This window comes from Lepidothrix coronata, unplaced genomic scaffold (assembly GCF_001604755.1).
Source record: "Lepidothrix coronata isolate B3197 unplaced genomic scaffold, Lepidothrix_coronata-1.0 Scaffold29, whole genome shotgun sequence".
NCBI lineage: Eukaryota > Metazoa > Chordata > Aves > Passeriformes > Pipridae > Lepidothrix > Lepidothrix coronata.
Genome location: NW_016690209.1, coordinates 6578511 through 6600334, shown reverse-complemented (window position 1 = coordinate 6600334; position 21824 = coordinate 6578511). Strand labels below are relative to the sequence as shown.

The window sequence follows — 21824 nt, the reverse complement described above, 5'->3', positions numbered from 1 at the left end:
CCAGAACTGCACAGGAATCAGATACAACCATTTCTTTCTGTCTTTTTATTAACAGTGCAGCTCAAGAGAACTGAGATAGATCTCAACATAGAAAACCTAAGAAAGAAATGAGTGTGACAAGGTGTCCCTTGTAATCTCAATATAAAACTTAATAGTATAAGCAATTATCATAAATAGCAATACAGGAGATGAAATCAGAATTTGTGTTTATTACTCTCTAATAATAACATTAAAGGCAGTATGTCTTAGGGAGATCATTCCCCTATTTTACTCTTAATGGTCACAGATACTAATAAAAACTTTTATTCCTGCTCTAGCAACTAGATTTACTTTTTTTTTCTTTAGGTTAAATAATCTATCCAAAGTAAAAAAAAGAGAGTAAGATTTGGTTTGGATTGCTGTTAGCAGTTTCAAGTAGTTAATTTTTCATATTAAAGTATCATAAACCACACTTCAAACAGAGTACAGGAAGATATTTAGCATATTACCCTTTCAAGAGTAATTTCTTCATACTCATAATCTGCATCCGTGCCATTGACCTAGAAAGAAAGAAAAGTGAGACTTACAGAGAATTTTACACTTTCCATGACACAGTTTGCTTGGCTGGCAGTTCACTCCCATCAAATCTCAGCTGATTCACAGTGACCACTGAGCACAGAGGGGACATGTGATTTTTCACACCACTCTGTATATATGAATCAGACACTCTTTTTGTATGAGTTTAAAAGTTGTTATTTCAGAGAGCAGACTCCTCTACACAGATACTGTAGGGCAGAGGTCCTCTGCTTCTGATTGCCAGAAAGAAAAACATGCTCTTGAAATCCTCAGATGTTCCTCAGGCTATACAGCAACTTGAAACTCAGAAAAAAAGGAAGAGGATATGGGGTAGAGAAGAAATTGTATGGAAGAATAGAGGAGCATTTTCCAACTGTTCCACACAGAGCAGAGAAAAATCAAAGACTGATGCTTTATACCATTTCTTATGAGAAATGGATAAAACCCTTCTAAAGCAACTTTTAACAACTGTTTATATTAGTACCTGCTACATGTAAACTAAAGATCAATAAATTAAAACAGGGCCAAAAAGAGAAGAAGAGTTTAGAAGAACATTTTATAAAGCTAGATGAAAAACCCAAATCCTAGGAAGAAGCCCTATCATCCTCAAATTAGAAAGGATACCCACATTCTTTACTGCCTACAGAACTAGGACAGAATCAAATACCAGAAGCAACAAAAAATCAAAACTAAGCAAAATCAATTAAATATCCAATTCTTAACCATATTTAATATGTAAGAGTAAGGTTTCTCTTTTCCAGTTCCTAAGATATCTTGGAACTCAAATTCTTTCCTCCACAGTTACCTACAGCAGCATATACACCATGCAGCTACAGGCAATTCCCTATTTATAGCCTTCTCAGATGAAATATTTAACAAGATAAGAAATAACATTTATATTATTATTACAAAGTACCTTATCTCTAAGATATTCTGTATCTATAGTCTTCTGTGCTTTAACACACTATTCAAGGTTTTATAAAAATATAAAACATACGTATAGAAAACACATTTTAAAATCTGACAGTTTTCTAGCAGAGAATTAAAAAACAGAATTTAATTCAATGCAAACAAAATTAAGATGAAGCTACTTCATTCCTTTCATGTTTATTTAACATATTTAAAAGCTCCAAAAGCTGGTGATGCCACAACTTTTACAGGCTGTCTAATATCAGCCTCATTTATCCCTCATCCTCTAATTTTATCTCCCCCTAACACAATAGAACCCATATCCATTCCAGACGTAACAGAGTATCAACAGTACCTCAAAAATGATTATGTCCTTAATAGTTTGCTCAGTGGAACAGATACTGTGGTTTTAACACATGATATTTCTCCATTGAAAAGGGAAGAGGTCTTGACCTTCTGAATACGTGAAACTGTATCTACTACGACACCACCACAAAAGAAGCCACTGTGATCAAGGAGTTTTTATGCCAGTTTAGTCCTTGAGCTCCTACCTACAGGAATGACAACACGTGCTAACTGATCCTGTCATCCAGCATTACACTACTAGGACAATAGTTCATGATGACTGATCAGCATGCAGTGCTTTTTTTTTTTTCTTTTTTATTAAATAAATAACAAGGACAATTAATCATTTCCCTATTCACTGTCATTAGGCAAAACAAAGCCAATTTTAATGTATTTAAGCAGTCCCCTATTTCCATGCAAAAACCCCCCATAATCCATTTTTATACTATCATCTAGATAAACAGGAGCAAAAAAAAAACCTCCATTGTTTTTTATCTTCCACTTTAGCTCAGCTCTATAGTTGCCCTCTTTTTTTAATATTAACTTTGAATTTATTTATCTACCAAATCAAACATTAGCAGAGAGAGGAGCAAGGATATATCAAATGATACAAGTCACTGCCCTAGTCTACCTTTTCCAAGTTTTAAAGGGACCTCAGATCCACTAAGCTAAGCTTTATTTGCAGAGGCTTTCTGTGAATGAAGGGTGTTCTATACAAATGCTGTAATTATGTCTGACAAACAAAAATCTTAGGCTCCACATAACTACACTTATTACCTTAACATTTTGAACAGAACCAACCCATTTTTATGAAAGTTTAGAGGACTAAAATCTTCAGTACAGCCACTGCATGGAGAAATGTTTTTTATAAGAAGTGCAATGGAAATGGCACATTAAATATTAAAGCCTTTGCCTGCACAGTAGAAGAAACAGATTGTTCTCTGAACACTGAACCTCCAGAACCTCAAACAATTATGTTTTGAACTGTCACACACTGGTACTCACAGAAAGACTTCCACTTGCAATCTACAATAATTTTTTAATGAAACAGCTATTTAAGGACTTCAAATTACCATCAGGACAGATGACAAAATCAAGCACCACCAGATGGATAAAATAGGTTTTATAATACAGTAACAACAGATCTACACAACTACATACATAAAACATGATCTAAAGTTATAATTGATAGGAAGTGTAGGCTTACGTATGTTGAAGTCTCCAAAGAATCTGTATTCACCAGCACTGGAGGGGGATTTGCCTTTAATAAAAGGATAAAGAACAAAGTACACAGTGTAAGAAAATGCAATATCAATGACAACTGCACAAAAATTTAATTTGCTGGCTTCTCAAAGTTCTGTTAAAAGGTAGCCTCAGCCTGAGAATCTCAAAATTAACCTTCTGAAACACTTGTTTCTACCCTGAACAAATTGCTTTCCTGACGCAGAAACACAACCTTAGAGGTCTGAGACCATACTTTATATCCAAGTTCTGTCACTTATTATCTTGTTTTTCAAAAACAACCCTGAGTCATGCTACCACTTGACACTATGTCAGTAACCCTAATACCTGTGGTATGATTTGCAGAGGTTGCTTTACCACTTAGTATCTTAAAACCAATTTTTGGCAGAGTTGATTCCTCTTTCTTCCTATCAGGAAGATTTCTTCCCCCAACCCACAAACTGCAAAATGGAACCTTGCAGAAATGCAACTTAGGCAAGAAAGAACCTACAAAACTGACTTGCAAAAGCAAATCCATAGCAGACATTGATCTACCACCAGAGAATTATTACTAACAAGCCATAAGCAGTCAAAGATTATTGCTACTGAAATGTGAAAGAGAATTAGCATTTTTGCGAGCCAGGAACTAGTAGAGTAAGTTAACACTCTCATATTACTGAGAATTTTTCTCTGAAAAATGTAGTTTCAGCTGAAAAAAATCCATACAAACTGAAGGCATTTCTTGGAAATAATTTCCAAATTATTTGGAAATTATTTCCAAATAAACAGATTTCCTATTTATGCATCAATTATCTGCCTTTAAAATAGGCAGCATCTAGCCAGCTCTGGGAATATAAACAAATCAAACAAAAAAAGTGTGCAGATATATTCTAGACTCCAAATACTATTGATATATGAAGTTTAGTGGCACAGAACAAAGTTAATCTTCTTATTGCTTTAATGAAGCTGAGATTTTTTTATATGTATAAAAATACATTATCTTTGAATTTAAGACATTATTTTTTTAATCTCCTATGTATGCATGTGTGCATGGAAACAAATTTAGGGATAGTTTAAAAGGCTGCAAAAGAAGCTAGTATTAAACTCATTCAAAGATAAAATTAAGACCTACAAAAACATGACAACTGCATTAACCTATTCATAAACTGAATTTGTTTCATTACTATCACAGCAACATAATTCTGAAGAATTAACGATTTTTAAAAGCTCCCAAATGCTACAAAGTGATGACTCAGAAGTGCCTTTCAAAATAATCTACCATCATTAGACAGGAGTCATCAACCTGCTGTCAGGTTGCTGTGTCAGAAATTAAGCCTGTGTCATTTAATAAGTAATAAAATCAGGTGGTATCTACACAAGTTAACAGAGTAGACTATTAAAAGTAAAAGGAAACAATAAGGATGACAATTATGACTGTCAAAATGCCATTAAACACCTTTCTCACTGAGCAATTCTCTCAGTAGAAGCATGGGCACACTTCATGCAGTACAGAAATTAAACACTAGTTACTACTGTCATGATAAAAATCTCTGTCAAAACAATTCTATGCCTCACCACCATTTGCTGTCATTAAGTTATTATTCCCATTGCTGCTTCTTACTCAAGTGCAAGTTCTATTAAAAGAGTAAATTAAAAATAAGATCCCATACTAAACCCCCAATCAATTATGCATCACTATAATTTGTTATGGTTACCATAAATATAGTTAAACTACATTTATGGTTCTTATATTTTCACTGTAAACAAAACAAGAATCAATTAGTTCAATCACACTCTTTTCACTCCATTTTGGAAAGTATTTTTATTTAATATTAGAATTCTGTAATATCCAATTATATTCAAAAAACACAGTGCCAGTCCAAGCTGGTTTACCATGAATTTTTTTTTTTGAGGCAGGCAGGTGTTTTTATTTTGTTTATTAAAAAATAAAAATGATAACTAGCTAAAAGCAAATTGTTGTTAGTAGGTGAAGTTTCTATGTGAACAGTATGTTTGAGACATAAACCAGCCAACCAATGCAAAACCTCTTCTGCAAGTTAAATGATTGTTCCTAACACTCCTTCTGCATTTATCTGGATTCTCCATCACAAAGCAGCCATTTCCCATCATTCCCCAACATGAACAAGAAAAGCTTTGTGCCAGCCACTCCAAAGGTACTGTCTGGACATGGTTGCACCAGCCTGTCCCCCTCAAATCATGATGTGGACAGAATCCCTCCCCAAGAAGGGAATATTTCTCAAACTAATCAAATCCCTGGTCTTCCTGTTAGAAGAACTAGAGCTGGCAGATTTGTGTAAACACACATCCACTAGAAATTGCACCATAAAACAGTCAACTGTAAAAACTTTAGCTAATTGTAGATTATGCAAAAATTAATTAACAACTGTTTAGCCAAGTAGCTTGAAAGCAAAACTTAAGAAAAAAAAATACTGCCATGCTGTGGTCACATATTCCAAATTACATGCAAGATATTAACATTAACTCATGTTTTCTGCCTTCACTTGTTTTGACAAGGTTTGGGTTTTATTTTGGGGGGGTGGGTGGATATTATGGGGCCTAAAGGATGAAGGCCCAGAAGGGAAGCACATTTTAGGAGTCAAGTATGTTAGGAATGGAGGAATAAATATCCCTTTTGTATTGTAAATGCCCCCCAAAACAGTGATACCAATAAATGGCTGGAGAACATGAGAAACATCATGCAAGTGAAAACAAGGAAAAACATGTATTAAGTATTTATGAGATGAGACAACTTTTTTAATAAATAAATCAAGCAGTAACACTTTAGCAAGGAAGACATGGCTCCAGAATTATTACGTGAACACAAAATGTCCTATTGTTTCTTTCCATTCTTTTGGCTGGTTTTTTCTTTAGGCCTTTCCCAACTTACTAATTACTTCCATATGAAAATATAGATATTTTAAGTGGACTAAAAGCTGCCTTAAAACAAACAAAAATTAGGATGAAATTCTAGTGTATTACTAATTTAGCTATTTCACAGTTCATCTCAAACCTGTGTGTGGGAGCACCAAAAGGTGAATTTCAAAGAAGCAACAAAATAACTTAAATAAATGAAAGTTGAACAAATGTAACAAAACAAAAAGAAAACAAACAAACAAACAAACAGGAATAAAAACCTGTGGTATGGTGGATGGGATGACAGTGGTCTCAGCAGGGACTGGTGGGACAGGGATCACAGGGACAATGGGAGAAGAGGAAGGAACAGCTTCTGTGGGCTAAAAATCACCAATAAAAAGTCAAAAATAACGAAAAACTAGAAAAAACATTTTAAAACAAACAAGATTCACATTTAACAGCTTAAACAAATTCTGAACTAGCACATGGATTTGGAGTCTATAACTCCAACAAAGACAAACAGTCCACTGAACTGTGCTAATGTCGAGGAACTCCGAGCAGTCGGACACGTCCAGAGGGCTCGTTCACACCACGGCCCTCACTCACCTTGCAGCACCAGAGCAATGTCCAAGAAAAAACCTGCTCATGCCAATGGACAGACTTGGGCTTTTTGTGGGCTGCTCTCACAACAGAATCCCTTCACCAACACACAGCAGAGCAAAAGGCAGGGAAATGGTGGCTGAAGTTGATAGCACTGAACAAGGTTAATATAACTCTTTGATAAAGCGGAAAAATCAGAGGTACATTAAGGTTTCTAAACTGAGAAAAAAAATCAAAGAAAACCTTTTAGTCAGCTGGGTGGAAGGGCCTAAAATAGATCCAATCTACCTTTCTAAGTTCTTGACACACATCTGCAGACTAGCAGAATTTTGGTCTTGGGAATTTTCATAAAACTAATAACCAGGAAACCTAGTGACATTTAAGTTGCAAGGGAACAAGGCTACAAACAGCATTTTGAGCAAAACATTGACTCAAAAAATTTTGAGATGTTCACATACTGGTTGTCAACAAGCTGTCAGAAATATAAACTGCTGGCAACTAGCATCAAAATTACAAGCTGAACAGCAGATTGAATCTCTTGCAACTTAGTTGTTCCAAGACATTCTCGTGATCTTTAAATATAATGAATATTATACATATATTTAAATATAATGAAGCATAATTACAAAAGAAAATAATAATCCTGAAAATGTACCAAAACCCCATAAACATATTCTTAAAGTTTGAGATATTTTAAAATACAAAGCAACATTTACCAACAGCAGACACCACATTAAAGAATAAAAGGAAATAATAAAGGAACCTGAAACAGCCCAAAAAATGCAGCACTTATTAAATGTACATATGGTATTCCTACAGGGTTTTTTAACTCAAAGTCAATCCACCCAAATTGAACAGCTGGTGAAAAACATTGCAATTATTGAAAGCTGTAAGAACAAGATATATTTGGTATCTTGAGAGATAATCACTAATGTCATTTAAGTATTCTTACATCTATGGACAAGAGCACAATATGTGAAGTGATTAAAAATGGAGGGTGAGGGAGAATCTAAATTAGTCCAGAAAATTCTATAACGCTGCTCTTTGTTAACTACTGAAAGATATACTTTGGAGAACAAAAGTCAAGCAAACCAAACTTTCCTCACTTGCAAGAAATTACTGTAAAACCCAATATTGTATACGGTGCAACAACCTTCACTGGAAAACACTGAGAGCAAGTATTCTTTGCAAGTACAATTTCAATTATTGCTACTTTGATTTCTAACAATAAAATACAAAAGAAAAGTAGGTAACAAAGTCACTTAGAAACAGGAGGGACAAAACTACAGAGAGAAAAAAAACATAACACACTTTCCACAGTTTGCATCAAAGATGCTCATCTGCAACACGTAGTGCAGCACCTACCTTTCCTAAGGAGCAATTAGAACACGAGCCGTCAGACACCCAACCACTGGCAGCTTTTACTTTCGCTGTGCTTTTTGTAGGACTCTTTTTTACACTATCACGTAGGTTTACAAATTTCCCTCTGTGTTTGGCAGACACTGGCAGGGTGGAGGAACTGAAGGGTGCAGGAGCACCCAGTGCCCGCTGCGGGTGCCGGAAAGGCCTCGGCTGCACGTGAGGATTTTGATGTATTTCCATTCTCGGGTTCCTTGTTAAATCAGTGAGTTTGAGCGTTCCCATCCCACCACCATGAGAAGTCATGAAAGTAGCAACACAAATAGTCCTTCTTGCAAAAATAAAAACCACCAAAAAACCCCCACCCAAATTAAAAAAAAAAAAAAACTATGGAGGGAAAATAAATTAAAACATTGCTTCCTGAGGAAGCTAAAAATATGATTTTTTTCTAGATTATGGTCAAAGGAAAAAAGCCTACATGCTGCTTTAGCTTGTACTGCATGTTGTGTGCTCTCTCACTCTATTTAAAGAGCACCATTGAACCACCACACGACAGTCAATTTGCTGGGCATAAATAATCAATGCAGTGCACAAATTACTGAATAGAGGGCAAAAGTCATCTGACTGTTATAAGGAAGCTATGAAAGGCTATTTCTCCCGTAAGCTTCTACATTTTTGTATTTTGCCACCTCAAAGCTTCTCCAAGGTTTACATCTAGAAAATTTTAAAATTCCTCTACTTTTCTGAATGCTTCATGGGGGCTGACAGCCAATGAATAAGAAGTTTATGATGAAAACTACATAAGTTGTGAATGGGCAGACTTTCAAAGAAATTAAATTTCTTTGTACCATAATAACAAGAATTACTTTGTGTTAATAATTTTAAGAGCTGTATTTCCATGAAATACAGCAGCACTGTTAAACTAGAACTCTAAAGCGCACGCTGTTTAAAATTAGATATTTTTTTTAAATTGAAGACAGTTAAATGAACAAGAGTTTTTAGTTTTTAATGCCAAGGATGCATGATCTCTATATTACATTTTTATTCCAATATTCAAAACAAAAAAAGCTCTGGAATTACTCCTTCCCCCTCTCTCTAAAAAAGCACACCAAGAAGAACCAGCTTGATTTAACTGGGCTGTTGAATATTTATCTTTACTAGCCAATTTAAAATTCTTCAAAAAAGGCAATGGTCAAAAGTTATTTTCCCATCATCTACATGAAAACTGACAGCTAAATACAGACACCTCTATGCCCAGCCTTACAGAGGAAGAAGTGGACTCAAGTCAGCGGTCACAGAGTCTTCTCAACAGTGGACACACAACCAGCATTTGCTGAGCTTTGGGTCAGCCACAGCACACACCACACACCACCTGTCTCTTGCCCCATGGATCTGTTCTAGGAATGTGCTGTGGATCTGAATATCTGGTGCTGAGTACGATAAGAATGAAGAACACCAGCCCATAGGAAACACAGCTCGATTAGGTCAGCTGTACTGTATTGGATAACACGGAGAGTTCACATCAGTTCACAGCATTAAAACATGGCTATTCTCCCTCTCATTTTACACCTCCCTATAGCAAATGTAAATATTTAAATTATGAGTCAGCATAATTTTTACACACAGAACAAAGAAACAGACACACAGATCTAAGTAAAAATATTTCCAGTTATTTATAGCATGAATATTAAGAGATAAATAGGTACTGACAGATGTTCCTCTAATCACCAAGAGCTGCCATGTCTCATCTTCTACCCAGAATGGATGTAATCAAGAGCTGCATAACATACCATTAATGCAATATTCATACATGCAAAGACAGGAAGGTTTCTGGCCAGTGACAGGAAACTGGAAATGTGTTGGTCATACAAACATTCCAGGACTTGTGCACGTGAATAGTAGGTATGTATTCCACCTTTTAAGCTGAAGGACTGTGTCCCACCGATATATATGGGCAGATGCACCCCAGTGTCCTGTTCTAGACAGGCCAAGAACCTCTAGGGTTTTTTATTGAAGAGCATAGAGAAGAAGATAAGCACGTTGTGAATGTACATGAAGGTACATAATTCAAAACCAGCACATCACAACTTTTTCTCCTGTGAGAAATTTTCACAGATACAGGAATACTGAGCAACTCTGAGGTGCATTCTCTACCCTGCAGGGATTACTTGGATGGAGGCTGTCTTGTGCTGAAGCCTCTGTATTAGTACCCTCTTTGGCCACAGTGTGCTAAATGGTAGGTTTTGTAGACCACAAACATTTCTTTTCCAGAGATGTTCAAGATTGCTTGAGGTTTAGCAGCTGCATTCATGCCAGCCATTCTACTTGCCTATCAGTACCCAGCATGACATTGTCTAGTTACTAAAATGCAGAAAAGAAGAAGCAAAAGGGTTTGTGGTTTTTCTCTTCCTGGAGGCACCAACTTTGTTGAAAACACACTGGCCAAGTAATATCTTGATTAAAACAAAAATAAATCAGCATTTAAGAGTGCTAAGTAAGAAAATGAAGGCAAGGGGAAGAGGTGCTGGACACTATATTCTTAGAAACTCAGTTGCCTGGCTTCCTATATTGTCCTCCAAATAAGAAAAGGGAAGACACAATACAAAAGACAAGACAAAGGAATTCACATCTCTCCAAGTGTGCTTTCCCACATGTTGACTTTAGTGGCAAAAGAATGAAGATGATGCAGCAGAAAACTGCTAACAGCACAAGTGGTTTGTTTTTTTTTTGGAAGTCCTCCTGCCTTGAGGACTATTGATATCCCTAACGTATCAATAATTAAAAGAGAACAAAAATTTGAAGGCAATTGTAGTTCCAAGAGCAACAGCCCAAGCACCAAAACACAGCCCAGGAACAAGAGGGGCAGAACACCAAACTCATCCAGGCCTGCACAGTGTGCCAGGGCAATCTCCAGTGAAAAAGCTCAGGCTTCATTGAAATGTCGTGTTATGCAAGTATGGAAAGTGAATACAGCATCTTGGTCAAAAAAACAGGGGAAGAGAAGGAAAGGAATACATAATCAAAGCATAGGAAGGCTTATATAAAAGAACCATGGTGTAAACAATGAAAGCAGACAACACCAAAAAAAAAGGAAAAAAGACAAGAAAAATGTTAATAAAAGATTAATCAGTTATTTGAGTCATGGGGCTCAGTCTGCCCAATTACATTCACATGTGAGGTAAGGCAGAGCCTGTCTTGCAGTCACACTGGTAGAAAAAAAAAAAAAAAAACCAACAAAAAACCTGAACAACTCTGGCAAAGCAGCAGGACATGAGCACAACCCAAAGCTAGAGAATGCAGTTACGTAACTAAGGCTGCCCAGGTTTGGCAGATCACCCTCTGACTGCAGAAGGCAAGTGTTCTCTGCAGACTGCATTAATTACTGGCATGAACTGCTCTACTCTAATATCAAGTGCTAAGTGATTTTTCATAACCAGGGGGGGTTCAGGATCAGGCTGTGCTTTCATATTAAATACCAACTCTGAACAATTTGTTGCTAACACAATGCTGAATCACCAATATTTCATTCTTTTAAATTACTACATAAAATGCACAGTGTACACTTTGCAGCAATCTGTTAAAGTGCCAGTAATCTTTTATAAGTAGTTTTCTTCAAGAATCATTTTCTTTCCACATTCGCTACCACCCACTCAGTAGCTGGATAACAGCAATACTCGTAGAAAGAGAAAATAGTACTAATATTTGACCAGTAATATCCACTGCAAAGGTTATTTTTTAAAGCTTCAATGACCAACTTTCACTACTTCAAAAAGCAATTCTAACAGCTAGAAGAATACTCCAAAAATAATTCGGCACTTCACCCTTTCCATTGCCTTCAAGCAGATACTACAAAATCAGCAGCTTCTGTTAATATAACTTGACTGATGAAAAAAAGCCCATATTCATCATCTCTTCCTGAAAGTAGGAAATAAAATATCTTCCAAAACGTACAAAACTTGAAAAGCGGCAGAAACAATTTTGCTTCAATACCCAATGACAAAGCTGAATTTAAAAGGCATATATTCTTTCTAGAGATATATAATTTAAGGTCTGGCAGTGTAGCTTCATATCTTTCCTCTGAACTACATCCTAGAATGCTACAGGACATGTCACTTAGTCAAGTGTGCTATTTTAAGAACTTTGCATCCATCTTCCTCAAAATCACAGAAGTCAATACTCATCTAAAAATACCTCCAGGGATTTATAGGCTATTTTGTGGAGTCCAATGGTGGTAAGAATAAAGCACAACTGCCATCCATCCTCATTCCTAATCCATGTCAGCTGTATGCTGCCCAGAGCATCTAACTCTGAGCACTAACACTGGTGCATCAGCTCTCCCACATTCCTTCCTAAGTCAGTGCCTTGGCAGGTCCTTAGTACCACAACATCCATGACTCGAGTTGTTAACTCATAAATTTGAAAGACATGCATATTTTTCCTGAGTGTATTTCTCCAGGACTTCAAACAAAATGTAGCATCAAGGGCATTTGAAAACTAATCAAATGTCTTCCTACTGCCCAAACAAAGTTTCAAAGAAATCAAATTAAAAAAAAAACAACTTTCACAAGAGCTAAAACTGTATAGAACTGCTTGAACATAAGCAATCTTGTTTCAAGGTAAATATTGACTTGAAATTCCAAACAACGTTCATACATCAAAACTGCACATAACACAATCAGACAGGCTGATATGCTGTATCTATCTGAATTTTGAGAACTGCAAAGACCGCAATTCAGGCCAGGCAGGAGTCCTGCCATTGGTGATAAGCCAGTCTAGATATGCTGAATACACCAGAAGGGAAGAAGAACCACCAAAAAAGAGAATACCATTAATACAAGCATGACTCAATTTTTTTCCTGCTCTACAAGTTTGTTAATCTCTTTCATGCAAAAAAGCTTTTATGTTATCAATAGAAGATATACTTTGATTTTAAAATGTGCTTCCCACCCAATGAACTCAAACTCACCTGTTTCCTTGCTCAGTGTGTTAATACAGGAACTCTCCAGTTTTCATATGGACACCATATCTGAGTATTTCATACACAGTGGCTAAAAAGCCAAATTACTTAAAATACACTTTTTCAGCTTTCAAACCACTCATGCAAATGCTATCACAGATTTTTATCATCTGTACTTCATGGGGGTTGGGTTGTTGTTCAGATTCCCCTATCTAAGCCACCATATCCCATACTGTAGTACACTGATTTACCACAAACAAAACCTTAAGAGAGTCAGACCAAGATAAATAATAAGCTTAATCAGGATGTCCTCAACCCACGGGTGGTTACAATTAATTCAGCCTAACATTCTGCACTGATATAAGGACACAGAACCTTCAGTTTCTGATTTGTGTTTCTGACCCTCCCACCCCTTCAAGGGCTCTTCCTGTTCCTTGCCATGATGGAACAAAGACTCATTACCATGGTCTTCCAAGGATGAAGAAATAAAAATCCCTAGATCTCCAGCTGGATGACATCCAGGTCTCTTCAAAGAGATTGGACAGAAAGCAGAACAACAAAAGACCCAAGTCTGAAGCCTGTCAGGGTCTGTCTACATGGCGATGGGTAGGTTAGTACATAATAGTTTAACAAAGAGATTTTGAGGACAGAAAAGTCATGTTGGAGCTGTAACATCAGTTCAGGAGAGTACTATAACAAAGATATGAAAGTTTTTCTGGATATGAAAGATATGAAAGTTTTTCTTTCGGAAAGAAAAAGACGTACCCAGCCAGCCCTTGTAGATTAAAAGGACCAGTCTGAACGGCTGTGGCTTTGTGTTACATCTCACCTTTTTCAGAGGGAACCATGGCTCTTGAAAATCATATCTATGTGAGCACTCTATTTTAAAGACACAAAATCGTGATAGATATGTCTAAACTGTAAGGGTTATTTGGTTGCTTGGTTTTCTGTTGTTTCTTTTTTTTTTAACTCAGTCAACAAATTGATTCTCTAACCTAGTTTCCTCCTCAAACCCCACAGCATTTTACATTGAACTCACATGAACTTAAAACTCAGAACTTAAAGCATAAATAAATAGCTTTGAAGGGGAAAAATAGTGACAGCAGAATATCAGTAAAATCACAGATGGTGACGATGACCTGAACTGATCTGAAGACAAATAAGCAATTTATTTACTGTTTCAACTCCTTATTGCAAGCTTCATCTACAAAAACAACCCAGTGAGAAACAATTTGCACCATGGTTCCCAAGGCAAAAGTAAAGCAGCAAAGCAGTGACAGACTTTTACCTCTGAGGCAGTCTGTAGCAAAAGTAGAGTTTTGTGTATGAGATAAATAGACATCCACAAAGCAGAAATGGGGAGCTGGACCTACAAAACTATCACCCAATGCCTGCATGCAGTATCTACTGGTTGGTTGATGCAAATACAAATAACAGACTCAACAGAACAAAGGTTTCAGCAACCAACCTCTTCTCTCTAAGATCTAAAATTGGACCCTTGAAACTTGCCTTTCTGTCCATTTTTGTGATATTCAGAAAGACTTAGCTCAATTTGGCCTGCCATATCTCTCAGGGTTGAATGAGTTGAATCTCATTCATATTCCAAATCCATAACATAAAAATGTACACAAAGTTAATCTTGGTTTTAATAAAGCTAATTTGTGACTTTTTTAAGCGAGTGTCTAGCACTGAACCCTATGCAGCAGGTTAGTCATCTGTATTCATCAGGCAACTCAGCACTCTAAACTCAAAACAGAATTACAAGGCTCCTCATTAAGTTCATAAGTGCTATTGAGAATGAATTTAATGCATTTAATTTGCAACTTAAAGCAAGACCTAGAAAGCTCCTTTTAAATAACATCAGGCTTAAGAATAGCAGCTTTCATTATAATGTCAACACGTCCACAAAGAAACCCAAGCAGGGGTTTAGCATCAGAAAGAGTCCAGACAAAGAAAAAACGCTTTCTAAGACTTTATTATAGAAAAATAATGTCACCTCTTGGGTTTCAATATTTTAGTTTTTGAAATTCACAGTAGAAAGGGTATGCTGAGATAGGAAACTGAGATATGTTACTCCTAAGAACACTATTAAATCAAAATACAATGATAAAGTTTGGGTACTGCTTACATGCTTTAATAGATGTGACACAAGTTCTCAGAACACATAATTTGCGATCACCTCTAAATTATTCAGGAAATAACTAAACCTAGACAGAAAGTCTATTTTGTATTTATAATTCATTCAAATATGAAAGTCATTCTATTCCTATCTAGCTCTGATACTGTGATCCCAATACTAGAAATGCATCAGTTAAATGTCAGAACTATCTCACTACTCTTCTCTAGAAGGTTTTTTGTTAGTGATTTTCTTAAACTGAGTAATTCTACAAGAGCCTTTATTCATAACATATAAAATTATGCATGTGAACCTCATCTTGTCTAAAGCATGATCTCTTTGTTCTTTAAGATAAGAAACACTCAGGTTCACTTAGAGCACCCCATTGCCCTCGAAGTACTTAAGGGTACAGTCCTAAAACAAGGAGTAATGAAGTGATCTGAAGGAATTCAATGAATCAGAGCTAGAGTCTCCCATTTTAAAATTAGTATTTATTATTTTATTGACAATGGTATTATTCTGTGAGCAATCTGTCCAAAAATATTTTTATAAAATGTACAAATTTGCCCTAAAACACTAAGCACGAGCAGAACATCATTTACATCACATTAACGAACCACAAACAAAAAACCTCACCAGAGAAGTCATCTGTAACAACCCATTAATTAAAATCCATTGGCTTTCAGGACATAAATGTCAGAAAAAAAAGAAAAATTAATTACTTGATTTACACATAAAGTGGCTTCATATTAAAGCCACTCCTTACTTCATTTACAAAAGGCTTCATACTCATAAGTGGTTGCAGCATTTTATCTTTACAGATGCTGAATTCTTTCCAAACGTAAACTTCACCTTTCAGTACAGGTCTGATGGCTTTATATTGCCATCCACAATTACCAGCTTGGTTTCTCATCTGATTTTATTCATCCTTATACCAAACTGACCAAAACGTCCATTTTGTGTGGCACTTCCTTGATAAAAGGAATATTAACTATACTGACCTGAAAAAATAGTGGGTAACAATAGTGGGTACAAGAAAAGTTTCTCAGACTACTTCAAAATACATGAAACAATGTGAACTTTTGTCAAGTTATGACTTAAATCTGTTAAATTTTGGTCTACACAATAATTTTTCCCAACTTCCATTTAGTTAAGATAATTAAAATGTCTAATCTACAATAAAATGTTTGTAGTCTTTAGAAACCAAATATTTGAAACACTTCTTCACAAAAAAATATTATAGAGAGGACTAAGACAAGTGGTTTGATTTCTGAATTTACAATTCAGGAAAAGCAAAATAGGATTCATCAGACCCTCAAGACTGCAAACCGTTTAAAGAAAAATTTGAAGATTGATTTTATATCATCTCTAACGCAAAGAACACTACACAACGCATTGCTACTAATGATTCAAGTCCTTGAGCATTAAGAAGCTAATAGGCATCAATTAAATCTTTGGATCCAAAACAGTTTAAAGGAAAAAAGAAGTGAGGTTAAGACCTGAATTTATTTACCTTCCTACCATAATTACTCAAAAAGCACTTTCCCCATTTTCACATCCTCAGAATAACAGGATACCAAGCTTAATGTATCCTTAGCCACACGGTTCTAACAGTGGTGAGGCTTTGGGTGAAGTTCTGGGGGTCAGGCTCACTTTGACATGTGAGGTTCAAAAGCTTCCATTCTCAGGCCAGTGCCCAAGCTGATCCTCACCCAGACTGCTCCAACAGACCTGGCCTGATCGCCCTCTGCATCTTTGGAGCAATGAACTCACATAAAATATGGTACACAAATCTGACTCTTCAAAGCAAGGGAGGGCTATTTCCTTAAAAAATACCCTGAATTCTATTTCCAGCACTGGTTTGCATTAAAAACCTTTGAACAAAATGCAGAACAACAGGTCTCATAACCCCGAGTCTCCTCCCCTCATTAGGCTACAAACGAACAGAAGCTGTTCCTTCACTGCTGAATCCTTACCACCATAAGAACACCCGCCAAGTCCATGACAAGTCATGGACTCAGTGTTATTAGACACACAAGTCACCTCCAGCTCTTGCAATCCTCTCCACTGGAACAGGCAGAAGTCTCTGAAAGCCCTCAGAGGAAGCATCACAGCTCTTTGAGCTGGGTTTGGAGTCTTCCACAACCCTCCGCTCCGGCTGCTGCTGAAAGTAGAGCACCAGCTTGACAGACAACCCAATATTTTTCTTCTGCAGGTTTTTTTTTTCCAATGAAAAAAAAACTAAGTAGGAAATTGCATTTTCCAGTACATCTACTTCATCTGATTATGGCTGCTGAAGTTGAAGGACAAAAATTGATACAACTTGAGCACTGCAACATCGGTAAAAATGAGCAAGTAAAGACACAGGGTGAAACAAGTGAAAAATTAACACTGAAAATTATGAAAGAAGAAAGTGGACTAACAGGTATGTAAAAACAAATCATTAAGTGGTAATGCTATAAACAGGTAACTACTTATGTGCTTTGAACTTCAAGAACCAGAAAACAAAATGCATCTTCTATGATGGTTTCTGATGCTCGAACCCAAATTAGGAACTGTCAATTAAGTTTTTCAAGTCCTGCATTACTTGAAATTAAGTGACAGCAACAATGTATGGTATAAAAATTAACACCAGACAAAACCCAACCTGCCAGCGCTCCCGCCACTTCCCAACTGCACTGGAATACGAGAAGATTCCATGGTTCCAAGATGGACACCATTGTATCTACTGTACTTAGAAGACAGCACAGCAAGGAAAAAAACAAGAATGTTTCTAACTCATTCATACCTTAGGGCAACAGCTGGGAATTCACCTCTTACTTGTATTGTTAACCACATTCTCTGAAACTATTAAATCGAACCACGAGTCTTTTCCAGATATATTTTAAGATTAATTCCTGCCACTCTGATCATTTCATGGCTGATGTATCACTCAGGGGATGAATTTATCAGATGGCATTTCCTTAGGAGACTTGGAGATTTCTAGGTCAGGTGGTCACAGTCTCTGAGTGACACACAAAAGGCCAGAAACTGAGATTCCATTCCCTACATTTAACTTGCACTATTGCCAGGCTTCCAAACATCCTGTAGACATTTATTCAGGGTTTTTTACCTAATGTAATTTATTCAGAAACATCAAATAACACAATGCACGACAGACAGAGATAAATTATTCTGATAGTTCACGTCCCTCACTCCACACCAACAGTAGAAGTTGCCATAGAGGATGAGAGCAAAGGCCCAAATGGTCAAGAATCTTACCTGCATTAAAAACTGACAGATGGGCAAGTAAGAATTAGACATATGCCCACTAATTTTCCCAGGAAACCATCTCAGAACCTGACAGTTAAGGTCTTCCTAAACCAATCTCTGTAATAGCCACGTGCCACCTGCTCTTTGCAAATCCATTTAACTCCACTCTTAATTCATTCTCTGTTTGAACCTTCAAAAAGACCATTTTGTCCAGAGTGTTTTGTCAGTGACTTTCACAATTTTAGAAGAAATTTTACAGAACCATTGTGACAGATTTAGAATTAGAGAACTATAATAGAATTTCTATTTGAGAACCTTCTTAATTTCATTTTTATTTTATATGTCTATATCATATTCTCCCTCAGTTTTGCTTTTTTCTGGTTTATTTTTATCTACCCTATAGATAACTAGATTATTCCTCTTAATACTTCACTACCCTTTTCCTTTTTACTTATGCTAAATCCTTTCTAAGACAAGGGAAACAGAACCCACACAAAATTCAAAATCCAGACAGACAATAAATGTAGTCAGATAATGTTCTGTTATTCTCTACTTCTTCTTTAATAATACCCAACATTTCATTTACCCTTTTCACTACTGCACAGTACTAAGGTGACATTTTCAGAGAACATGTCTGAAATATGTGACAACTCCAAAGCCTCTTTCTGGAAAGAAAATACTTCATTTTTAGCCTATCAGTATATGCACACATGCAGGATTATCCTTCTAACTCTGCTCCTCATTCAGTAGAGCATACCAGCTATTTTTGTGCCCTTTCACTTTTATCTGCTATTCTCTGCAGTTAGTTTAGTTAACCTGAAAATAAAAATAAGTAATAAAAATGAAAAATACCGATCACATGCTTCTGCCTCAGAGCTTCCCCCTTATCATTCACAAATATGACCTTGGGGAATCCAGTCCCAGTTGAAGGGACCTGTTCTAATCACTTGAAAAATCTACAAAACATCCTTCCCCTTTATCTCATGGTACCATTATTTTATAAACAGACTTTGATCCAAGAACCATTTTTTTCAAAGACTTCTGTAATTATAACGACCTTCTGATGACCAAACATTCCCATGCAGATTTTGATCAACATGTTCCCTGTTTTCAAAGAAGTCTGGAGGATCTGCAAGTCCTTATCTTCCCTTCACAAAAACAAGCTGAATTATCTTCAAAATATCTGTTTATCCATCTACCTGTTAATTTGTTGTTAATAGTAAAGAATTTCCCAAAGTTTGTACAGTAAGGAAGTCAGACCTGCTCAGCTGTACAGAGAATACACAGCTCAGAGAGTACAGTTTAGCTCCTTTTAGAAAGGGCATCATATTTGCCTTTTTATTTTTCAATTTCTATTCTAGGAATACTCAGTTTAAACAAAAAGGTCACACATGACATAACAGACAGTCCAGCCATGTTAAACACAAGTTTCTTAAGAAATCCTGAAAAAACCGTCATCTCCTATTGATCACCTGTGCCTCTTAACACACTCATCTAAATTCTATTGGCACCTGAATCTTATTATTTTTAATACAGTAAAATGAGTAATAGGAACTACTCTGAGCTCAAAGGTGGGACAGCCCCAGCTGGTTTTTTGCTTGGAGATATGCATCTACTTTGGCATTCCACACCTATCTGGGAATATAATCTTAGGTCTGTACTATCACCATCTTGATCAGCACAGTATTTCACAGGCAATTTGCATAGCCCTTGATTTAGCACCTAACACTGAAGTAGAAACTTTATTTGTCATTATGCTTTATACAGAGGAAATACTAATTTATTATCTGATTTGGCAGTTACATCATGTCCCACTAAGCTTTTAAAATGCTTATTATGTTAATATCATTCTTTAAAATTAAGTTTTCTATCTGATTTGGAATATAGATGCCATTTTCTACTAAGTAAACAATCTTTTTACTTTCTGAAATCTATCCCTATATATTTATAGTCTGTGATCATATCATCTCCTGACTTTCCTTAGAATCAACTAAGCAGAGGTTCTCAAATTTCTCCTTATAAGCAGGTCTTCCTGGATACCATCTACAGTTATCATCCCTTTTCTAAACACTCCAAATTTATCAGATCCTTTCTCAGGACATGATTTCAGACTGGTTACCATACATGCTACAGACAGAATCCAGAGTTTCCTTTCTCTCCACTCAAAAAGCTGAGTCCCTTCTCACCTGCTACATCTAACTGGGTAGTCAGATACAGTTAGTTACCTAAGAAAAACAACTACAATTTACTTACTAAATTAAATTTGCTTTGAAGTAGAACTGTACTTCAGAAGCACAAGCAATCTTTGCTCCCCTCCCTGCGCTCTTATGAAAACCAAACAGTATCACCTGGGAGGAACTTAACACAGGCTGCTCAACTGACTTCTACAGGCACCAGGCTTCGAAAAACAATTTTAATAAGCAAATACACACACTGTGAGGAGCACTGATAAAGAGAATAAAGGAGGAGAGGCTAGAAGATTCATCCAAAACATTTCCCACGGTATGGCAGTTTCCAGTAAATACAAGACAAAGCAGTGGGAAGAAACTGGAGATTCCATCAAAGAAAAGTCCTGTACTATATCTGCATCCCATAAAATATCTCAAGTCCTATTACAAGACTGACAACTACATAGATACAAGTCTCCAATAACAACGTTACTAACTTCTATACAGTTTAAAAACCATTGGCAACTTAAAAAAAATCCCAAGAAACACAAAAGACCCACAAACTTAAGATGACTACAGGGATATAAAAAAATTAATAAGCACTTCTATTTTACTAGTGTCCTGGTAAAATTTAAACTACTTTGTCCTGACTTTTTCTTTTTTCTATGAAAAGTATGTGTAAGGTGATGTGGTTTTATGAAAATCATTGCTTAGATATATCATTTCAAAAAAGAGACCGTTGTAAGGGACTAGAATATACAGAGGAAACAGTTTAATGGAGCAGACTGAAAATTCATAAATGCCAAGATCAGCTTACAAGAGAGACAAAATGAGTCATAAATGCCTGTTATCTGTCTGCAGAACACGTCAGCTCAACTACATCCTAATGTGCAGTTAAATGCCAACAAAAAGGAAAGAGCAGCAAATGCACATCAGAAACAAGCTGTGGAGCAAGGCTGATGTATCAGAGAAGAGGGTTATAGGCAGTGAGATGAAATTCAATACTGACAACAAGTCACATGGAATAGCAATAAACGGCACAGAGACACCCTGAGGAATACCAAACTGGAAAACAAGTCCAGAAGCGCTCTGGTTGGTGGCAAAGGTTTTTTAAAATTAGACAAGATAGACAAAAGGGAATCCTTGCCCTGCATTGGCTGCAGTCCCTCAGAGTGCTTGTTTCATACTGAGCCTTGTGTGTGTGTGTGCACAAAAACTTGGTATATGGAAGGCAACCTTAAGTCTTTCAAAAGGCAAGTGACAGAACTGCACCAGTTTGGGGATTCTTGACAGTTTCTTAGGGGACAAAACCACCATGTGATCATATGGCCACACTGTGAGCTGGGTATCAACTAGAAGATTTAAGGTGCACAATACATGATACCATGTCAGGTCCCAAACATGGATGCAGATCATTCTAAAAGAAAAAAATATCTAAAAGACTTCTGTTTAAAAACATCTAAGAAGT

General features: G+C 36.4%; 1 protein-coding gene across 28 annotated transcripts in view; it reads right to left on the bottom strand.

The window, feature by feature from the left end:
• Window positions 1–21824, bottom strand: part of DLG1 (discs large MAGUK scaffold protein 1) — a 144658-nt gene that overhangs the window by 52564 nt on the left and 70270 nt on the right. For 20 of the 28 annotated variants that reach the window (XM_017810560.1, XM_017810563.1, XM_017810568.1 and 17 more), the window contains 3 exons: window positions 6186–6284; window positions 3017–3070; window positions 489–539 (listed from right to left, as the gene is read on the bottom strand). In XM_017810560.1, the coding sequence (XP_017666049.1) occupies window positions 489–539; window positions 3017–3070; window positions 6186–6284 (204 nt within the window). The remainder of the gene's footprint in view (window positions 1–488; window positions 540–3016; window positions 3071–6185; window positions 6285–21824) is intronic. The other 8 variants (XM_017810572.1, XM_017810579.1, XM_017810582.1 and 5 more) reach the window with 1 other exon arrangement.